Consider the following 14,236-nt stretch of genomic DNA (forward strand, 5'->3'; position numbering starts at 1 on the left):
CAATGGCTTTTTTCTGGCCACTCTTCCGTAAAGCCCAGCTCTGTGGAGTGTACGGCTTAAAGTGGTCCTATGGACAGATACTCCAATCTCCGCTGTGGAGCTTTGCAGCTCCTTCAGGGTTATTTTTGTATTTTTTGTCATTTAGCAGACGCTCTTATCCAGAGCGACTTACAGGAGCAATTAGGGTTAAGTGCCTTGCTCAAGGGCACATCGACAGATTTGTCACCTAGTCGGCTCGGGGATTAGAACCAGCGACCTTTCGGTTACTGGCACAACGCTCTTAACCACTAAGCTACCTGCCGCCCCATCTTACCTTACCTTTGGTCTCTTTGTTGCCTCTCTGATTAATGCCCTCCTTGCCTGGTCCGTGAGTTTTGGTGGGCGGCCCTTTCTTGGCAGGTTTGTTGTGGTGCCATATTCTTTCCATTTTTTAATAATGGGTTTAATGGTGCACCGTGGGATGTTCAAAGTTTCAGATATTTTTTTATAACCCAACCATGATCTGTACTTCTCCACAACGTTGTCCCTGACCTGTTTGGAGAGCTCCTTGGTCTTCATGGTGCCGCTTGCTTGGTGGTGACCCTTGCTTAGTGGTGTTGCAGACTCTGGGGCCTTTCAGAACAGGGATCATGTGACACTTAGATTGCACACAGGTGGACTTTATTTAACTAATTATGTGACTTCTGAAGGTAATTGGTTGCACCAGATCTTATTTAGGGCCTTCATAGCAAAGGGGGTGAATACATATGCACGCACCACTTTTCCGTTATTTATTTCTTATAATTTTTTGAAACAAGTTATTTTTTTCATTTCACTTCACCAATTTTGACTATTTTGTGTATGTCCATAACATGAAATCCAAATAAAAATCCATTTAAATTACAGGTTGTAATGCAACAAAATAGGAAAAACACCAAGGGGGATGAATACTTTTGCAAGGCACTGTACCTTAATAGGAAGTTACTCAGTAAAATACCACTTGAGTAAAAGTCTAAAAGTATTTGGTTCTAAATATACTTAAATATCGAAAGTAAATGTAATTGCTAAAATATACTTAAGTATCAAAAGTAAAAGTATAAATAATTTCAAATTCCTTAAATTAAGCAAAGCAGACGGCACCATTTTCTTGTTTTTAAAATGTAGCCAGGGGCACACTTCAACACTCAGACATCATTTACAAACGATGCATTTGTGTTTAGAGAGTCCGCCAGATTAGAGGCAGTAGGGATGACCACGTGTTCTCTTGATAAGTGCGTGAATTGGACCGTTTTCCTGTCCTGCTAAGCATTCAAAATGTAACGAGTACTTTTGGGTGTCAGTGGAAATGTATGGAGTAAAAAGTACGTTATTTTCTTTAGGAATGTAGTGAAGTAAAAGTAAAAGTTGTCAAAAATATAAATAGTAAAGTAAAGTACAGATACCCCAAAAAACTACTTAAGTAGTACTTTAAAGTATTTTTACTTAAGTACTTTACGCCACTGCTAACATCTGAAATGCTATGACTTCAAAACCAAGACATTTGTAATGCTATCAAAGACCAAGATACACATTATACCAATCAATAAATGTTTATTGTTTTGAAAATAGAGTGTCTGTAGTTATCTCTAAGCACAACCTTCTTTGGTTAATACAGCAGGTATACGTTTAACTAGCTAGTCTGTAGTTATCTCTTTGGTTAATACAGCAGGTATACGTTTAACTAGCTAGTCTGTCGCCACAGCATGAACAGAACTGCTGGAGTCATGGAATAGAACAGAAGAATGGAGTTTACACTGAGACATGCAGCACTGTCCTCACTCTCCCCTCTCATACGACCTGCTACACACACACACACACACACACACACACACACACACACACACACACACACACACACACACACACCCACACACACACACACAACACCCAACACACACACACACACACACACACACACACACACACACACACACACACACACACACACACACACAACACCCAACACACACACACACACACACACAACACCCAACACACACACACACACAACACCCAATACACACACACACACACACACACACAACACCCAACACACACACACAACACCCAACACACACACAACACCCAACACACACACACACAACACCCATTACACACACACACACACACAACACCCAACACACACACACACACACACACACACACACACACACTCACACACACACACGCACACACACACACAACACTCACACACTCACACACACACACACACACTAGGACCTCTGTAGGTCTTGGATGTGGACTGGTGGAGTGACTGGGTGAGGGCGACCACACGATGGTAAGTTAGTATTCTTCAGCCTCAACATCCGCCTCATCATTAAACTCCTATAGAAACAGACAGAGGAACAACATCCGCCTCATCATTAAACTCCTATAGAAACAGACAGAGGAACAACATCCGCCTCATCATTAAACTCCTATAGAAACAGACAGAGGAACAACATCCGCCTCATCATTAAACTCCTATAGAAACAGACAGAGGAACAACATCCGCCTCATCATTAAACTCCTATAGAAACAGACAGAGGAACAACATCCGCCTCATCATTAAACTCCTATAGAAACAGACAGAGGAACAACATCCGCCTCATCATTAAACTCCTATAGAAACAGACAGAGGAACAACATCCGCCTCATCATTAAACTCCTATAGAAACAGACAGAGGAACAACATCCGCCTCATCATTAAACTAGAGACAGAAGAACAACAGTTCAAATCACATTTTCAAATCAAATTTTATTTGTCACATGTGCCTTACAGTGAAATGCTTACTTACAAGCCCTTAACCAAAAATGCAGTTTTAAGAAAAATAAAGCGCCGCAGTGGTCTAAGGCACTGCATCGCAGTGCTAACTGTGCCACTAGAGATCCTGGTTCGAATCCAGGCTCTGTCGCAGCCGGCCGCGACCGGGAGACCCATGGGGCGGCGCACAATTGGCCCAGCGTCGTCCAGGGTAGGGGAGGGAATGGCCGGCAGGGATGTAGCTCAGTTGGTAGAGCATGGCGTTTGCAACGCCAGGGTTGTGGGTTCGTTTCCCACCGGGGGCCAGTATAAAAAAATTAATAAAAAAATGTATTCACTAACTGTAAGTCGCTCTGGATAAGAGCGTCTGCTAAATGACTAAAATGTAAAATGTTAAGAAAGTATTTACTAAAATAAACTGAAGTAAAAAATAAATAAAAATACAAAAGAAGAAGAAAATAGAAAAATAACAAATAATTAAAGAGCAACAATAAAATAACAGTAACGAGGCTATATACAGGGGGTACCGGTACAGAGTCAATGTGCGGGGGTACAGGTTAGTCAAGGAAATTGAGGTAATATGTACATGTAGGTAGGGGTAAAGTGATAATAAACAGAGAGTAGTAGCAGCGTAAAAAATGGGAGTGGGGGGGCAGTGCAAATAGTGCGGGTAGCCATTTGATTAGCTGTTCCGGTATCTTATGGCTTCGGGGTAGAAGCTGTTAAGAAGCCGTTTGGACCATGATAGTTTGTTGGTGATGTGGACACCAAGGAACTTGAAGCTCTCAACCTGTTCCACTACAGCCCCGTCAATGAGAATGGGGGCATGCTCGGCCCATCATCTCCTTTGTCTTGGTCACGTTGAGGGAGAGGTTGTTGTCCTGGCACCACACGGCCAGGTCTCTGACCTCCTCCCTATAGGCTGTCTCATCGTTGTCGGTGATCAGGCCTACCACTGTTGTGTCGTCGGCAAACTTAATGATGGTGTTGGAGTCGTGCCTGGCCATGCAGTGGTGGGTGAACAGAGAGTACAGGAGGGGACTGAGCACGCACCCCTGAGGGGCCCCGTGTTGAGGATCAGCGTGGCAGATGTGTTGTTACCTACCCTTACCACCTGGGGGCGGCTCATCAGGAAGTCCAGGATCCAGTTGCAGAGGGAGGTGTTTAGTCCCAGGGTCCTTAGCTTAGTGATGAGCTTTGAGGGCACTATGGTGTTGAACGCTGAGCTGTAGTCAATGAACAGCATTCTCACGTAGGTGTTCCTCTTGTCCAGGTGGGAAAGGGCAGTGTGGAGTGCAATAGAGATTGCATCATCTGTGGATCTGTTGGGGCGGTATGCAAATTGGAGTGGGTCTAGGGTTTCTGGGATAATGGTGTTGATATGAGCCATGACCAGCCTTTCGAAGCACTTCATGGCTACAGACGTGAGTGCTACGGGTCGGTAGTCATTTAGGCAGGCTAACTTGGTGTTCTTGGGCACAGGGACTATGGTGGTCTGCTTGAAACATGTTGGTATTACAGACTCGGTCAGGGACAGGTTGAAAATGTCAGTGAAGACACTTGCCAGTTGGTCAGCGCATGCTCGGAGTACACGTCCTGGTAATCCGTATGGCCCTGCGGCCTTGTGAATGTTGACCTTTGTAGTCCGTAATAGTTTGCAAGCCCTGTCACATCCGACGAGCGTCGGAGCCGATAAAGTACGATTCAATCTTAGTCCTGTATTGACTCTTTGCATGTTTGATGGTTCGTCGGAGGGCATAGCGGGATTTCTTATAAGCGTCCGGGTTAGAGTCCCGCTCCTTGAAAGCGGCAGCTCTACCCTTTAGCTCAGTGCGGCTGTACTGAGCTAAAGTACAGCCGCTTCCGTATTGAGCGTGTCACTGGTACTTCTTGCTTTAGTTTTTGCTTGTAAGCAGGAATCAGGAGGATAGAGTTTGGTCAGACCACAACAAAGGTGATATGTACTTAAGTCACAGGGGGTTGGTGGCACCTTAATTGGGGAGGACGGACTCGTGGTAATGGCTGGAGCGGAATGGGGACGGACTCGTGGTAATGGCTGGAGCGGAATGGGGACGGACTCGTGGTAATGGCTGGAGCGGAATGGGGACGGACTCGTGGTAATGGCTGGAGCGGAATGGGGACGGACTCGTGGTAATGGCTGGAGCGGAATGGGGACGGACTCGTGGTAATGGCTGGAGCGGAATGGGGACGGACTCGTGGTAATGGCTGGAGCGGAATGGTACCATTCCATTGGATCCGTTCCAGACATTATTATGACCCCGTCCGCCCCTCAACAGCCTCCACTGACTTAAGTGTAGCTCAGTTGGTAGAGCATGGCGCTTGCAACACCAGAATAGTGGGTTTGATTCCCGGGACCACCCATAGATAAAATGTATGCACGCATGACTATAAGTCGCTTTGGATACAGTGAGGGAAAAAAGTATTTGATCCCCTGCTGATTTTGTACGTTTGCCCACTTACAAAGACATGATCAGTCTATCATTTTAATGGTAGGTTTATTTGAACAGTGAGAGACAGAATAACAACAAAAAAATCCAGAAAAACGCATGTCAAAAATGTTATAAATTGATTTGCATTTTAATGAGGGAAATAAGTATTTGACCCCTCTGCAAAACATTACTTAGTACTTGGTGGCAAAACCCTTGTTGGCAATCACAGAGGTCAGGCGTTTCTTGTAGTTGGCCACCAGGTTTGCACACATCTCAGGAGGGGTTTTGTCCCACTCCTCTTTGCAGATCTTCTCCGAGTCATTAAGGTTTCGAGGCTGACGTTTGGCACAGATTTTCTATGGGATTAAGGTCTGGAGACTGGCTAGGCCACTCCAGGACCTTAATGTGCTTCTTCTTGAGCCACATTATGTGTGTTGTCTCTATGTCTGTCTCTCCTGTATCTCAGACTAAATGTGTTTGTGTGTGTGTATATATATATATATATCATACTCTGAGTTTCTCCTGTGCCTCAGACTTCTCCTCAGGAGAGATGGGTTCCTTGTCAAGGCGCTCCAGCAGCGGCAGGCGGCTCAGGACACACAGACGATAGTCCCCCGTCTCCACCAGAGGGTTCTCCGCCAGGACCAGCGCTCGCAATGTCTTGGATACGCCCACCAGGCTACGCAAGGCACGCTGGGCAGACACCAGGTTACCCCTGAAGGGGGAGGGAGGGGAGAAGAGACGACAGAGAGAGAGACGGAGGTCTACTAGGATGCAGTAGCTGAGGTAAAGGGAGGTATTCCAGAGGAGGGATTTACACATGAATCTGTCAGTGGGATTGACGTCAGATGTTTAGTTGAGGTACTGCAGGGCTGTATTAATGTTGTATTAATGGTGTAGTGTTGGTGATGACCTTCATGTTGGGGCTGATGCCTACCTGATGTTGAGGTACTGCAGGGTCTTCATGTTGGGGCTGATGCCATCTAGAGTCTCCAGTTGGTTGTCTCGGAGGTGCAGGGTGGTCAGATGCTCCAGCTTACCCAGACCCTCCAGGCGCTTGATAGCATTCTGGGCCTGCACAGGGGTCAGGTTACAGGTCAAGGGCCAGGGCCAGGGGGTTAGAGGTCAGAATTAAACTGAGGTAAGTGACAGGTGAAAGGTTAGAACCAGTTTAATAAGGAATAAGTTGGGGTAATGGGTGAGAGGATAAAGGTGACCAGTAAGAGCCTAGGGTTAGGGTTAGGGGTTAAAAGGTCAGGTAGAGGTGTCACAGGTTAGGGGTTAAAGGTCAGGTAGAGGTGTCACAGGTTAGGGGTTAAAAGGTCAGGTAGAGGTGTCACAGGTTAGGGGTTAAAAGGTCAGGTAGAGGTGTCACAGGTTAGGGGTTAAAAGGTCAGGTAGAGGTGTCACAGGTTAGGGGTTAAAGGTCAGGTAGAGGTGTCACAGGTTAGGGGTTAAAAGGTCAGGTAGAGGTGTCACAGGTTAGGGGTTAAAAGGTCAGGTAGAGGTGTCACAGGTTAGGGGTTAAAAGGTCAGGTAGAGGTGTCACAGGTTAGGGGTTAAAAGGTCAGGTAGAGGTGTCACAGGTTAGGGGTTAAAAGGTCAGGTAGAGGTGTCACAGGTTAGGGGTTAAAAGGTCAGGTAGAGGTGTCACAGGTTAGGGGTTAAAAGTAACCAGGTATAGCCATCGGAGGTTGGGCAGGTAGAGGTTATGGTGAGAGGTTAGGGGTTAAAGGTTACCAGGTAGAGACGTCGGAGGCTGGGCAGGTAGAGGTTATGGTGAGAGGTTAGGGGTTAAAGGTTACCAGGTAGAGACGTCGGAGGTTGGGCAGGTAGAGGTTATGGTGAGAGGTTAAGGGTTAAAGGTTACCAGGTAGAGACGTCGGAGGTTGGGCAGGTAGAGGTTATGGTGAGAGGTTAGGGGTTAAAGGTTACCAGGTAGAGGCGTCGGAGGCTGGGCAGGTAGAGGTTATGGTGAGAGGTTAGGGGTTAAAGGTTACCAGGTAGAGACGTCGGAGGCTGGGCAGGTAGAGGTTATGGTGAGAGGTTAGGGGTTAAAGGTTACCAGGTAGAGACGTCGGAGGCTGGGCAGGTAGAGGTTATGGTGAGAGGTTAGGGGTTAAAGGTTACCAGGTAGAGGCGTCGGAGGTTGGGCAGGTAGAGGTTATGGTGAGAGGTTAGGGGTTAAAGGTTACCAGGTAGAGACGTCGGAGGCTGGGCAGGTAGAGGTTATGGTGAGAGGTTAGGGGTTAAAGGTTACCAGGTAGAGACGTCGAAGGTTGGGCAGGTAGAGGTTATGGTGAGAGGTTAGGGGTTAAAGGTTACCAGGTAGAGGCGTCGGAGGCTGGGCAGGTAGAGGTTATGGTGAGAGGTTAGGGGTTAAAGGTTACCAGGTAGAGACGTCGGAGGCTGGGCAGGTAGAGGTTATGGTGAGAGGTTAGGGGGTTAAAGGTTACCAGGTAGAGACGTCGGAGGCTGGGCAGGTAGAGGTTATGGTGAGAGGTTAGGGGTTAAAGGTTACCAGGTAGAGGCGTCGGAGGTTGGGCAGGTAGAGGTTATGGTGAGAGGTTAGGGGTTAAAGGTTACCAGGTAGAGACGTCGGAGGCTGGGCAGGTAGAGGTTATGGTGAGAGGTTAGGGGTTAAAGGTTACCAGGTAGAGACGTCGAAGGTTGGGCAGGTAGAGGTTATGGTGAGAGGTTAGGGGTTAAAGGTTACCAGGTAGAGACGTCGGAGGCTGGGCAGGTAGAGGTTATGGTGAGAGGTTAGGGGTTAAAGGTTACCAGGTAGAGACGTCGAAGGTTGGGCAGGTAGAGGTTATGGTGAGAGGTTAGGGGTTAAAGTTTACCAGGTAGAGGCGTCGGAGGTTGGGCAGGTAGATTCCGTCGGTGGTCTCCAGTTTGTTTCCTCTCAGTTCCAGAGTCACCAGGTTAGTCAGGAGGTGGTACTGTAGCCCCGACACCCTCTGGATACCGTTACCTAGCAACGACACAGACACCCTCTGGATACCGTTACCTAGCAACGACACAGACACACTGTATATGTTACCTAGCAACGACACACAGACACCCTCTGTATACCCTTACCTAGCAACGACACACAGACACACTCTGTATACGTTACCTAGCAACGACACAGACACACTCTGTATACCCTTACCTAGCAACGACACACAGACACACTCTGTATACCCTTACCTAGCAACGACACAGACACACTCTGTATACCCTTACCTAGCAACGACACACAGACACACTCTGTATACCCTTACCTAGCAACGACACACAGACACACTCTGTATACCCTTACCTAGCAACGACACACAGACACACTCTGTATACCCTTACCTAGCAACGACACACAGACACACTCTGTATACCCTTACCTAGCAACGACACACAGACACACTCTGTATACGTTACCTAGCAACGACACACAGACACACTCTGTATACCCTTACCTAGCAACGACACACAGACACACTCTGTATACCCTTACCTAGCAACGACACACAGACACACTCTGTATACGTTACCTAGCAACGACACACAGACACACTCTGTATACCCTTACCTAGCAACGACACACAGACACACTCTGTATACGTTACCTAGCAACGACACAGACACACTCTGTATACCCTTACCTAGCAACGACACACAGACACACTCTGTATACGTTACCTAGCAATGACACACAGACACACTCTGTATACCCTTACCTAGCAACGACACAGACACACTCTGTATACGTTACCTAGCAACGACACAGACACACTCTGTATACCCTTACCTAGCAACGACACAGACACACTCTGTATACCCTTACCTAGCAACGACACACAGACACACTCTGTATACCCTTACCTAGCAACGACACAGACACACTCTGTATACCGTTACCGAGCAACGACACACAGACACACTCTGTATACCGTTACCTAGCAACGACAGACACCTAGAGCAGCCATACTCAACAGGCGGACAGTGGGCCGGTCCCAGAACGGGCTCGATACGGACTGTGGGCCGGTCCAGACCCAGAACGGGCTCGATACGGACTGTGGGCCGGTCCAGACCCAGAACGGGCTCAATACGGACAGTGGGCCGGTCCAGACCCAGAACGGGCTCAATACGGACCGTGGGCCGATCCAGACCCAGAACGGGCTCAATACGGACCGTGGGCCGATCCAGACCCAGAACGGGCTCAATACGGACCGTGGGCCGATCCAGACCCAGAACGGGCTCAATACGGACCGTGGGCCGGTCCAGACCCAGAACGGGCTTAATACGGACCGTGGGCCGGTCCAGACCCAGAACGGGCTTAATACGGACCGTGGGCCGATCCAGACCCAGAACGGGCTCAATACGGACTGCTGCTTTTTTTAGGAACTCAGTCAACTTGCTGCTGTTTAGAGTTGTAGTAGTAGAATGCACAAGGTGCAATTTCAAAATGTGGTAGTTTTCCTTTTCTAATATAATTCACTGGCAGACCTTAAGAGCTATTTATAACCTGTCAGACATGTCCAGTTGATCAACTATCCCATGTTAGCTAGGTAGGTAAGTTAGGCTAACCTATCTAAATATTGTAGCCTAGTTACCATGGCCAGATTATGTGCCCAGGGGCCTCGACCTTCAGAGGGTAGGTAACAACACATCTGCCACGCTGATCCTCAACACGGGGGCCCCTCAGGGGTGCGTGCTCAGTCCCCTCCTGTACTCCCTGTTCACCCATGACTGCGTGGCCAAGCACGACTCCAACACCATCATTAAGTTTGCAGACGACACAACAGTGGTAGGCCTGATCACCGACAACGATGAGACAGCCTATAGGGAGGAGGTCAGAGACCTGGCCGTGTGGTGCCAGGATAACAACCTCTCCTTCAACGTGACCAAGACAAAGGAGATGATTGTAGACTACAGGAAAAAAAAGAGGACTGAGCACGCCCCCATTTTCATTGACGGGGCTGTAGTGGAACAGGTTGAGAGCTTCAAGTTCCTTGGTGTCCACATCACCAACAAACTATCATGGTCCAAACACACCAAGACAGTCGTGAAGAGGGCATGACAAAGCCTATTCCCCCTCAGGAGACTGAAAAGATTTGGCATGGGTCCTCAGATCCTCAAAAAATTCTACAGCTGCACCATCGAGAGCATCCTGACTGGTTGCATCACCGCCTGTAGTGCCTCACGGCCTCCGACCGCAAGGCACTACAGAGGGTAGTGCGTACGGCCCAGTACATCACTGGGGCCAAGCTTCCTGCCATCCAGGACCTCTATACCAGGCGGTGTCAGAGGAAGGCCCTCAAAAATGTCAAAGACTCCAGCCACCCTAGTCATAGACTGTTCTCTCTGCTACCGCACGGCAAGCTGTACCGGAGTGCCAAGTCTAGGTCCAAAAGACTTCTCAACAGCTTCTACCCCCAAGCCATAAGACTCCTGAACAGCTAATCATGGCTACCCGGACTATTTGCACTGCCCCCCCACCCCGTCTTTTTACGCTGCTGCTACTCTGTTAATTATTTATGCATAGTCACTTTAACTCTACCCACATGTACATATTACTTCAACTACCTCAACTAGCCGGTGCCCCCGCACATTGACTCTGCACCGGTACCCCCCTGTATATAGCCTCCCTACTGTTATTTTATTTTACTTCTGCACTGACCAATGAAGTTGAGGCTCTCCTACACCCCCTCCCAGACTGACCAATGAGGTTGAGGCTCTCCCACACTGACCAATGAGGTTGAGGCTCTCCCACACCCCCTCCCAGACTGACCAATGAGGTTTCGGCTCTCCCACACCCCCTCCCAGACTGACCAATGAGGTCGAGGCTCTCCCACACCCCCTCCCAGACTGACCAATGGGGTTTTGGCTCTCCCACACCCCCTCCCAGACTGACCAATGAGATTGAGGCTCTCCAACACCCCCTCCCATACTGACCAATGAGGTTGAGGCTCTCCCACACCCCCTCCCAGACTGACCAATGAGGTTTCGGCTCTCCCACACCCCCTCCCAGACTAACCAATGAGGTTTCGGCTCTCCCACACCCCCTCCCAGACTGACCAATGAGGTTGAGGCTCTCCCATACCCCCTCCCAGACTGACCAATGAGGTTGAGGTTCTCCAACACCCCCTCCCAGACTAACCAATGAGGTTGAGGCTCTACCACACCCCCTCCCAGACTGACCAATGAAGTTTCGGCTCTCCCACACCCCCTCCCAGACTGACCAATGAGGTTGAGGCTCTCCCACACCCCCTCCCAGACTGACCAATGAGGTTGAGGCTCTCCCACACCCCCTCCCAGACTGACCAATGAGGTTGAGGCTCTCCCACACCCCCTCCCAGACTGACCAATGAGGTTTCGGCTCTCCCACACCCCCTCCCAGACTGACCAATGAGGTTGAGGCTCTCCCACACCCCCTCCCAGACTGACCAATGAGGTTGAGGCTCTCCAGGGCGGGGCCTTCTAGGCCCTCCAGGTCTCTGAGGCGGTTCAGGGCCAGACTCAGCCACTGCAGGTAGGTCAGCTGACCCAGGGGCTGACCTCTGAACCCAGCCACCATGTTACCATCACCCTGGAGAGGGGGAGGGGATAGGGGGAGGAAGAGAAGAAAGGATATTTTTGATATTTTCTCTTATTGAAAAATGCTACACCGTCTTATACAAGACAAAGACAATCCTATATACCAAGATTCTGGTAAAAAATGTTGCACTATATGAGGAATAGGGTGTGATTTGGGTCCTTGCCTTCAGCCACAGCAGCTGTGTGAGGGTGGCCAGGGGTGAAAGGTCAGAGAGGTGGTTGGATGACACGTCCAGGAAACGCAGGTGGACAAACGAGCTGACCAGGGCTATGTCAGTCAGACGCCTGGGGAGAGAGGGAGGAGGGAGGGAGACGAGAGTAGAGAGGGATGGAAAGAGAGAGGGGGGGAGAGAGAGGGAGGGGGGAAAGAGAGAGGAGGAGAGAGAGAGGGAGGGGGAGAGAGAGAGAGGGGGAGAGAGAGGGGATAGGGAGGCACAGGGACAGAGAGGGGGTAGGGAGGCACAGGGAGAGAGAGAGGGTAAGATGCGCTGCTTATACCCATCCAATTATTTTAGATGTAACAAGTGTCTTGGGTTAGGGGCTAGGGATGAGAGGCTAGGGGCCAACCCAAGGGCTAGCATTTGATTTGGGACTGGGCACGGTTGCATCTCAAATGGCATCCCTACAGGCCCTGTTCAAAAGTAGGCCAAGTGCACTATAAATGGAATAGGGTGCCATTTGAGATGCACACCAGGTGTTTTGTGTCCTGTGAGGTTCACCTCACCTGTCTTTCAGTTCGAGCTTAACGAAGGCATGTGCCAGGCCGTTCCCGGTGCGACACAGCAGAGACAGACCCGGGATCATAATTTCCTGGGTCAGAGGGCATGGCTCGATCTGGGGAGGGACACATCAACGCAACACTCAGCTAACCAGCAATGAAAGAATGAATAAATGAATATATTAATCAGAATAAATTGATCAGAATCAATCACATTTTATTTATGAAGCCCTTTTTACATCAACAGTTAGTGACAACCCGGCCTGGAACACAAAGAGCAAGCAGAAGCACAGTGACCAGGATAAAACTCCCCGTAAGGAAGAAACCTTGATAGGAACCAGACTCAGCAGAGAGGCTGATGGGTATCAGGGAACACTCAAGAAGTACACTTTTTACTGAGTTATCAGTTTACACTTTGAAATGTAGGTTAGGTTACCCATGTGATCGATAATCAACAACCAAAACGAAACAATGTCAACGTGTCAACCTGGTCCTCTTTTTCGGACATATTTTCCTCCTGTACATCCTCGTTCGCCGCCTCCTCTCCGTCCGACAGCGACGCATCGTCCTCTATCTCTGACATCCTGCACTCTGTTTAACAGTTACTGTCTGGGGACAAGTCAACGTCACTGGATCAGGAACTGGCCACCTTACATTATTTTGAAATAAATGTACTTTAGCTAGCTTAAGTTCATGAAATTCAATTGGGGCCATCCTTTATTTAATTTAAGAAGTGCTTTACCTTTACAGCTAGTTTTACACTCGTCTTCTTGACTTGCCAGAACGGAATTGGGGCTAGTCAGTGTAGCTAACGTCGTTAGCCTGCCAAGTTGACTCTCAAAAGAGACAAAACACAAAATAGTACAGGCCATGATACCCCAATTTAGACGTTTATTAGCTATCTAGTTATCTGGCTAGTTGATGAATCCAACTTTGTACTGTTTACAATATTTTAAAGAAGCAATTACCTGAGTCAGTCTGACAAGCAAGTTAGCCACAGCGTATGTTGTGTATGTTGTCGTTTCCATGGAAACAACATGAGCCGCCAACGTCAGAGTAAACTGGAGTAATATTTCTTGCAACTTTCCTTGAAAAATAATTTTTGAAAGAAAGTCAAATCGTCTTTGTATAACCAGGATTGTGGGTTATAATATACATGGGGAAAAGTTCATATAAGATGCATTGCATTTGTGTAATAACATCATTAACTGAAGGGGTTTAATGTGGGACAACTCTTTCCAAACCAGTGTCATGCCATGTTTTTCACTCACAGAATGTCATTTAGTTCTTTTGAATTAACCAATTCAGCAATAGACGAATAGCGTGTTTTCCTCACTGTAGGTCTAGATTGCCCATATTTTACACAATGTAATTCCTCTTTTCTGAACCACACCTTGTGCAAAAGCATGTTTGGAAACACAATGTTGAGACAACCACCAGTGATGTAGAAATACATTCACAGCTCTTCTTTTCCGATGCACAGTCCAATTCACCATTACATTACAGTTTTGTTTCACCATAAACATAACAAATGGCATATTCATTACCATGCCCAGTTTTGACAGCGTAGCGCCGCTGGGCCTGTCAGCAGCGCAGGCCGGGACAGAGGCTCTGTGATCTGAGGGGGGATGTAATCATGTAATATGTTGTAGTTAAAATCCAAAAATACATTCTGATTGGGCACCTAGCCATGCAATGTCATAAGGT

The 14,236-nt window shown here is 48.3% G+C and overlaps 1 protein-coding gene across 4 annotated transcripts; it reads right to left on the reverse strand.

The window, feature by feature from the left end:
* Positions 1-2,181: 2,181 nt before the first annotated feature.
* lrrc23 (leucine rich repeat containing 23) lies at positions 2,182-13,555 on the reverse strand. 4 transcript variants are annotated; one of them, XM_041836092.2, is made up of 10 exons: positions 13,498-13,555; positions 13,272-13,365; positions 13,017-13,138; positions 12,536-12,645; positions 11,976-12,096; positions 11,662-11,803; positions 8,079-8,245; positions 6,170-6,306; positions 5,743-5,947; positions 2,182-2,364 (listed from the first exon to the last, which is right to left on the reverse strand). In XM_041836092.2, exons 3-10 carry the CDS (start codon positions 13,110-13,112, stop codon positions 2,323-2,325), a joined length of 1,020 nt encoding a protein of 339 aa, XP_041692026.1. In that variant the 5' UTR covers positions 13,113-13,138; positions 13,272-13,365; positions 13,498-13,555; the 3' UTR covers positions 2,182-2,322. The 4 variants fall into 4 exon arrangements, with proteins under 4 accessions (XP_041692026.1, XP_041692028.1, XP_041692024.1 ...); XM_041836094.1 differs by lacking the exon at positions 2,182-2,364 and adding an exon at positions 2,373-2,686 and having other exon boundaries at positions 8,079-8,209; XM_041836090.1 differs by lacking the exon at positions 2,182-2,364 and adding an exon at positions 2,373-2,686.
* Between the last annotated feature and the right edge of the window lie 681 nt (positions 13,556-14,236).

This window comes from Coregonus clupeaformis, chromosome 24 (genome assembly GCF_020615455.1).
Source record: "Coregonus clupeaformis isolate EN_2021a chromosome 24, ASM2061545v1, whole genome shotgun sequence".
Lineage (NCBI taxonomy): Eukaryota > Metazoa > Chordata > Actinopteri > Salmoniformes > Salmonidae > Coregonus > Coregonus clupeaformis.

What these genes read in the sequence shown, in the direction of transcription:
- lrrc23 (XM_041836090.1), bottom strand. Translation starts at nt 13,112, where the DNA reads ATGTCAGAGATAGAGGACGATGCGTCGCTGTCGGACGGAGAGGAGGCG. An exon ending in CACAGCTGCTGTGGCTGAAG is followed by an intron (nt 11,804 to 11,975) that starts GCAAGGACCCAA and finishes CCCCCTCTCCAG; the next exon opens with GGTGATGGTAACATGGTGGC. An exon ending in ACCTCCGACGCCTCTACCTG is followed by an intron (nt 6,307 to 8,078) that starts GTAAACTTTAAC and finishes ACCCCTGTGCAG; the next exon opens with GCCCAGAATGCTATCAAGCG.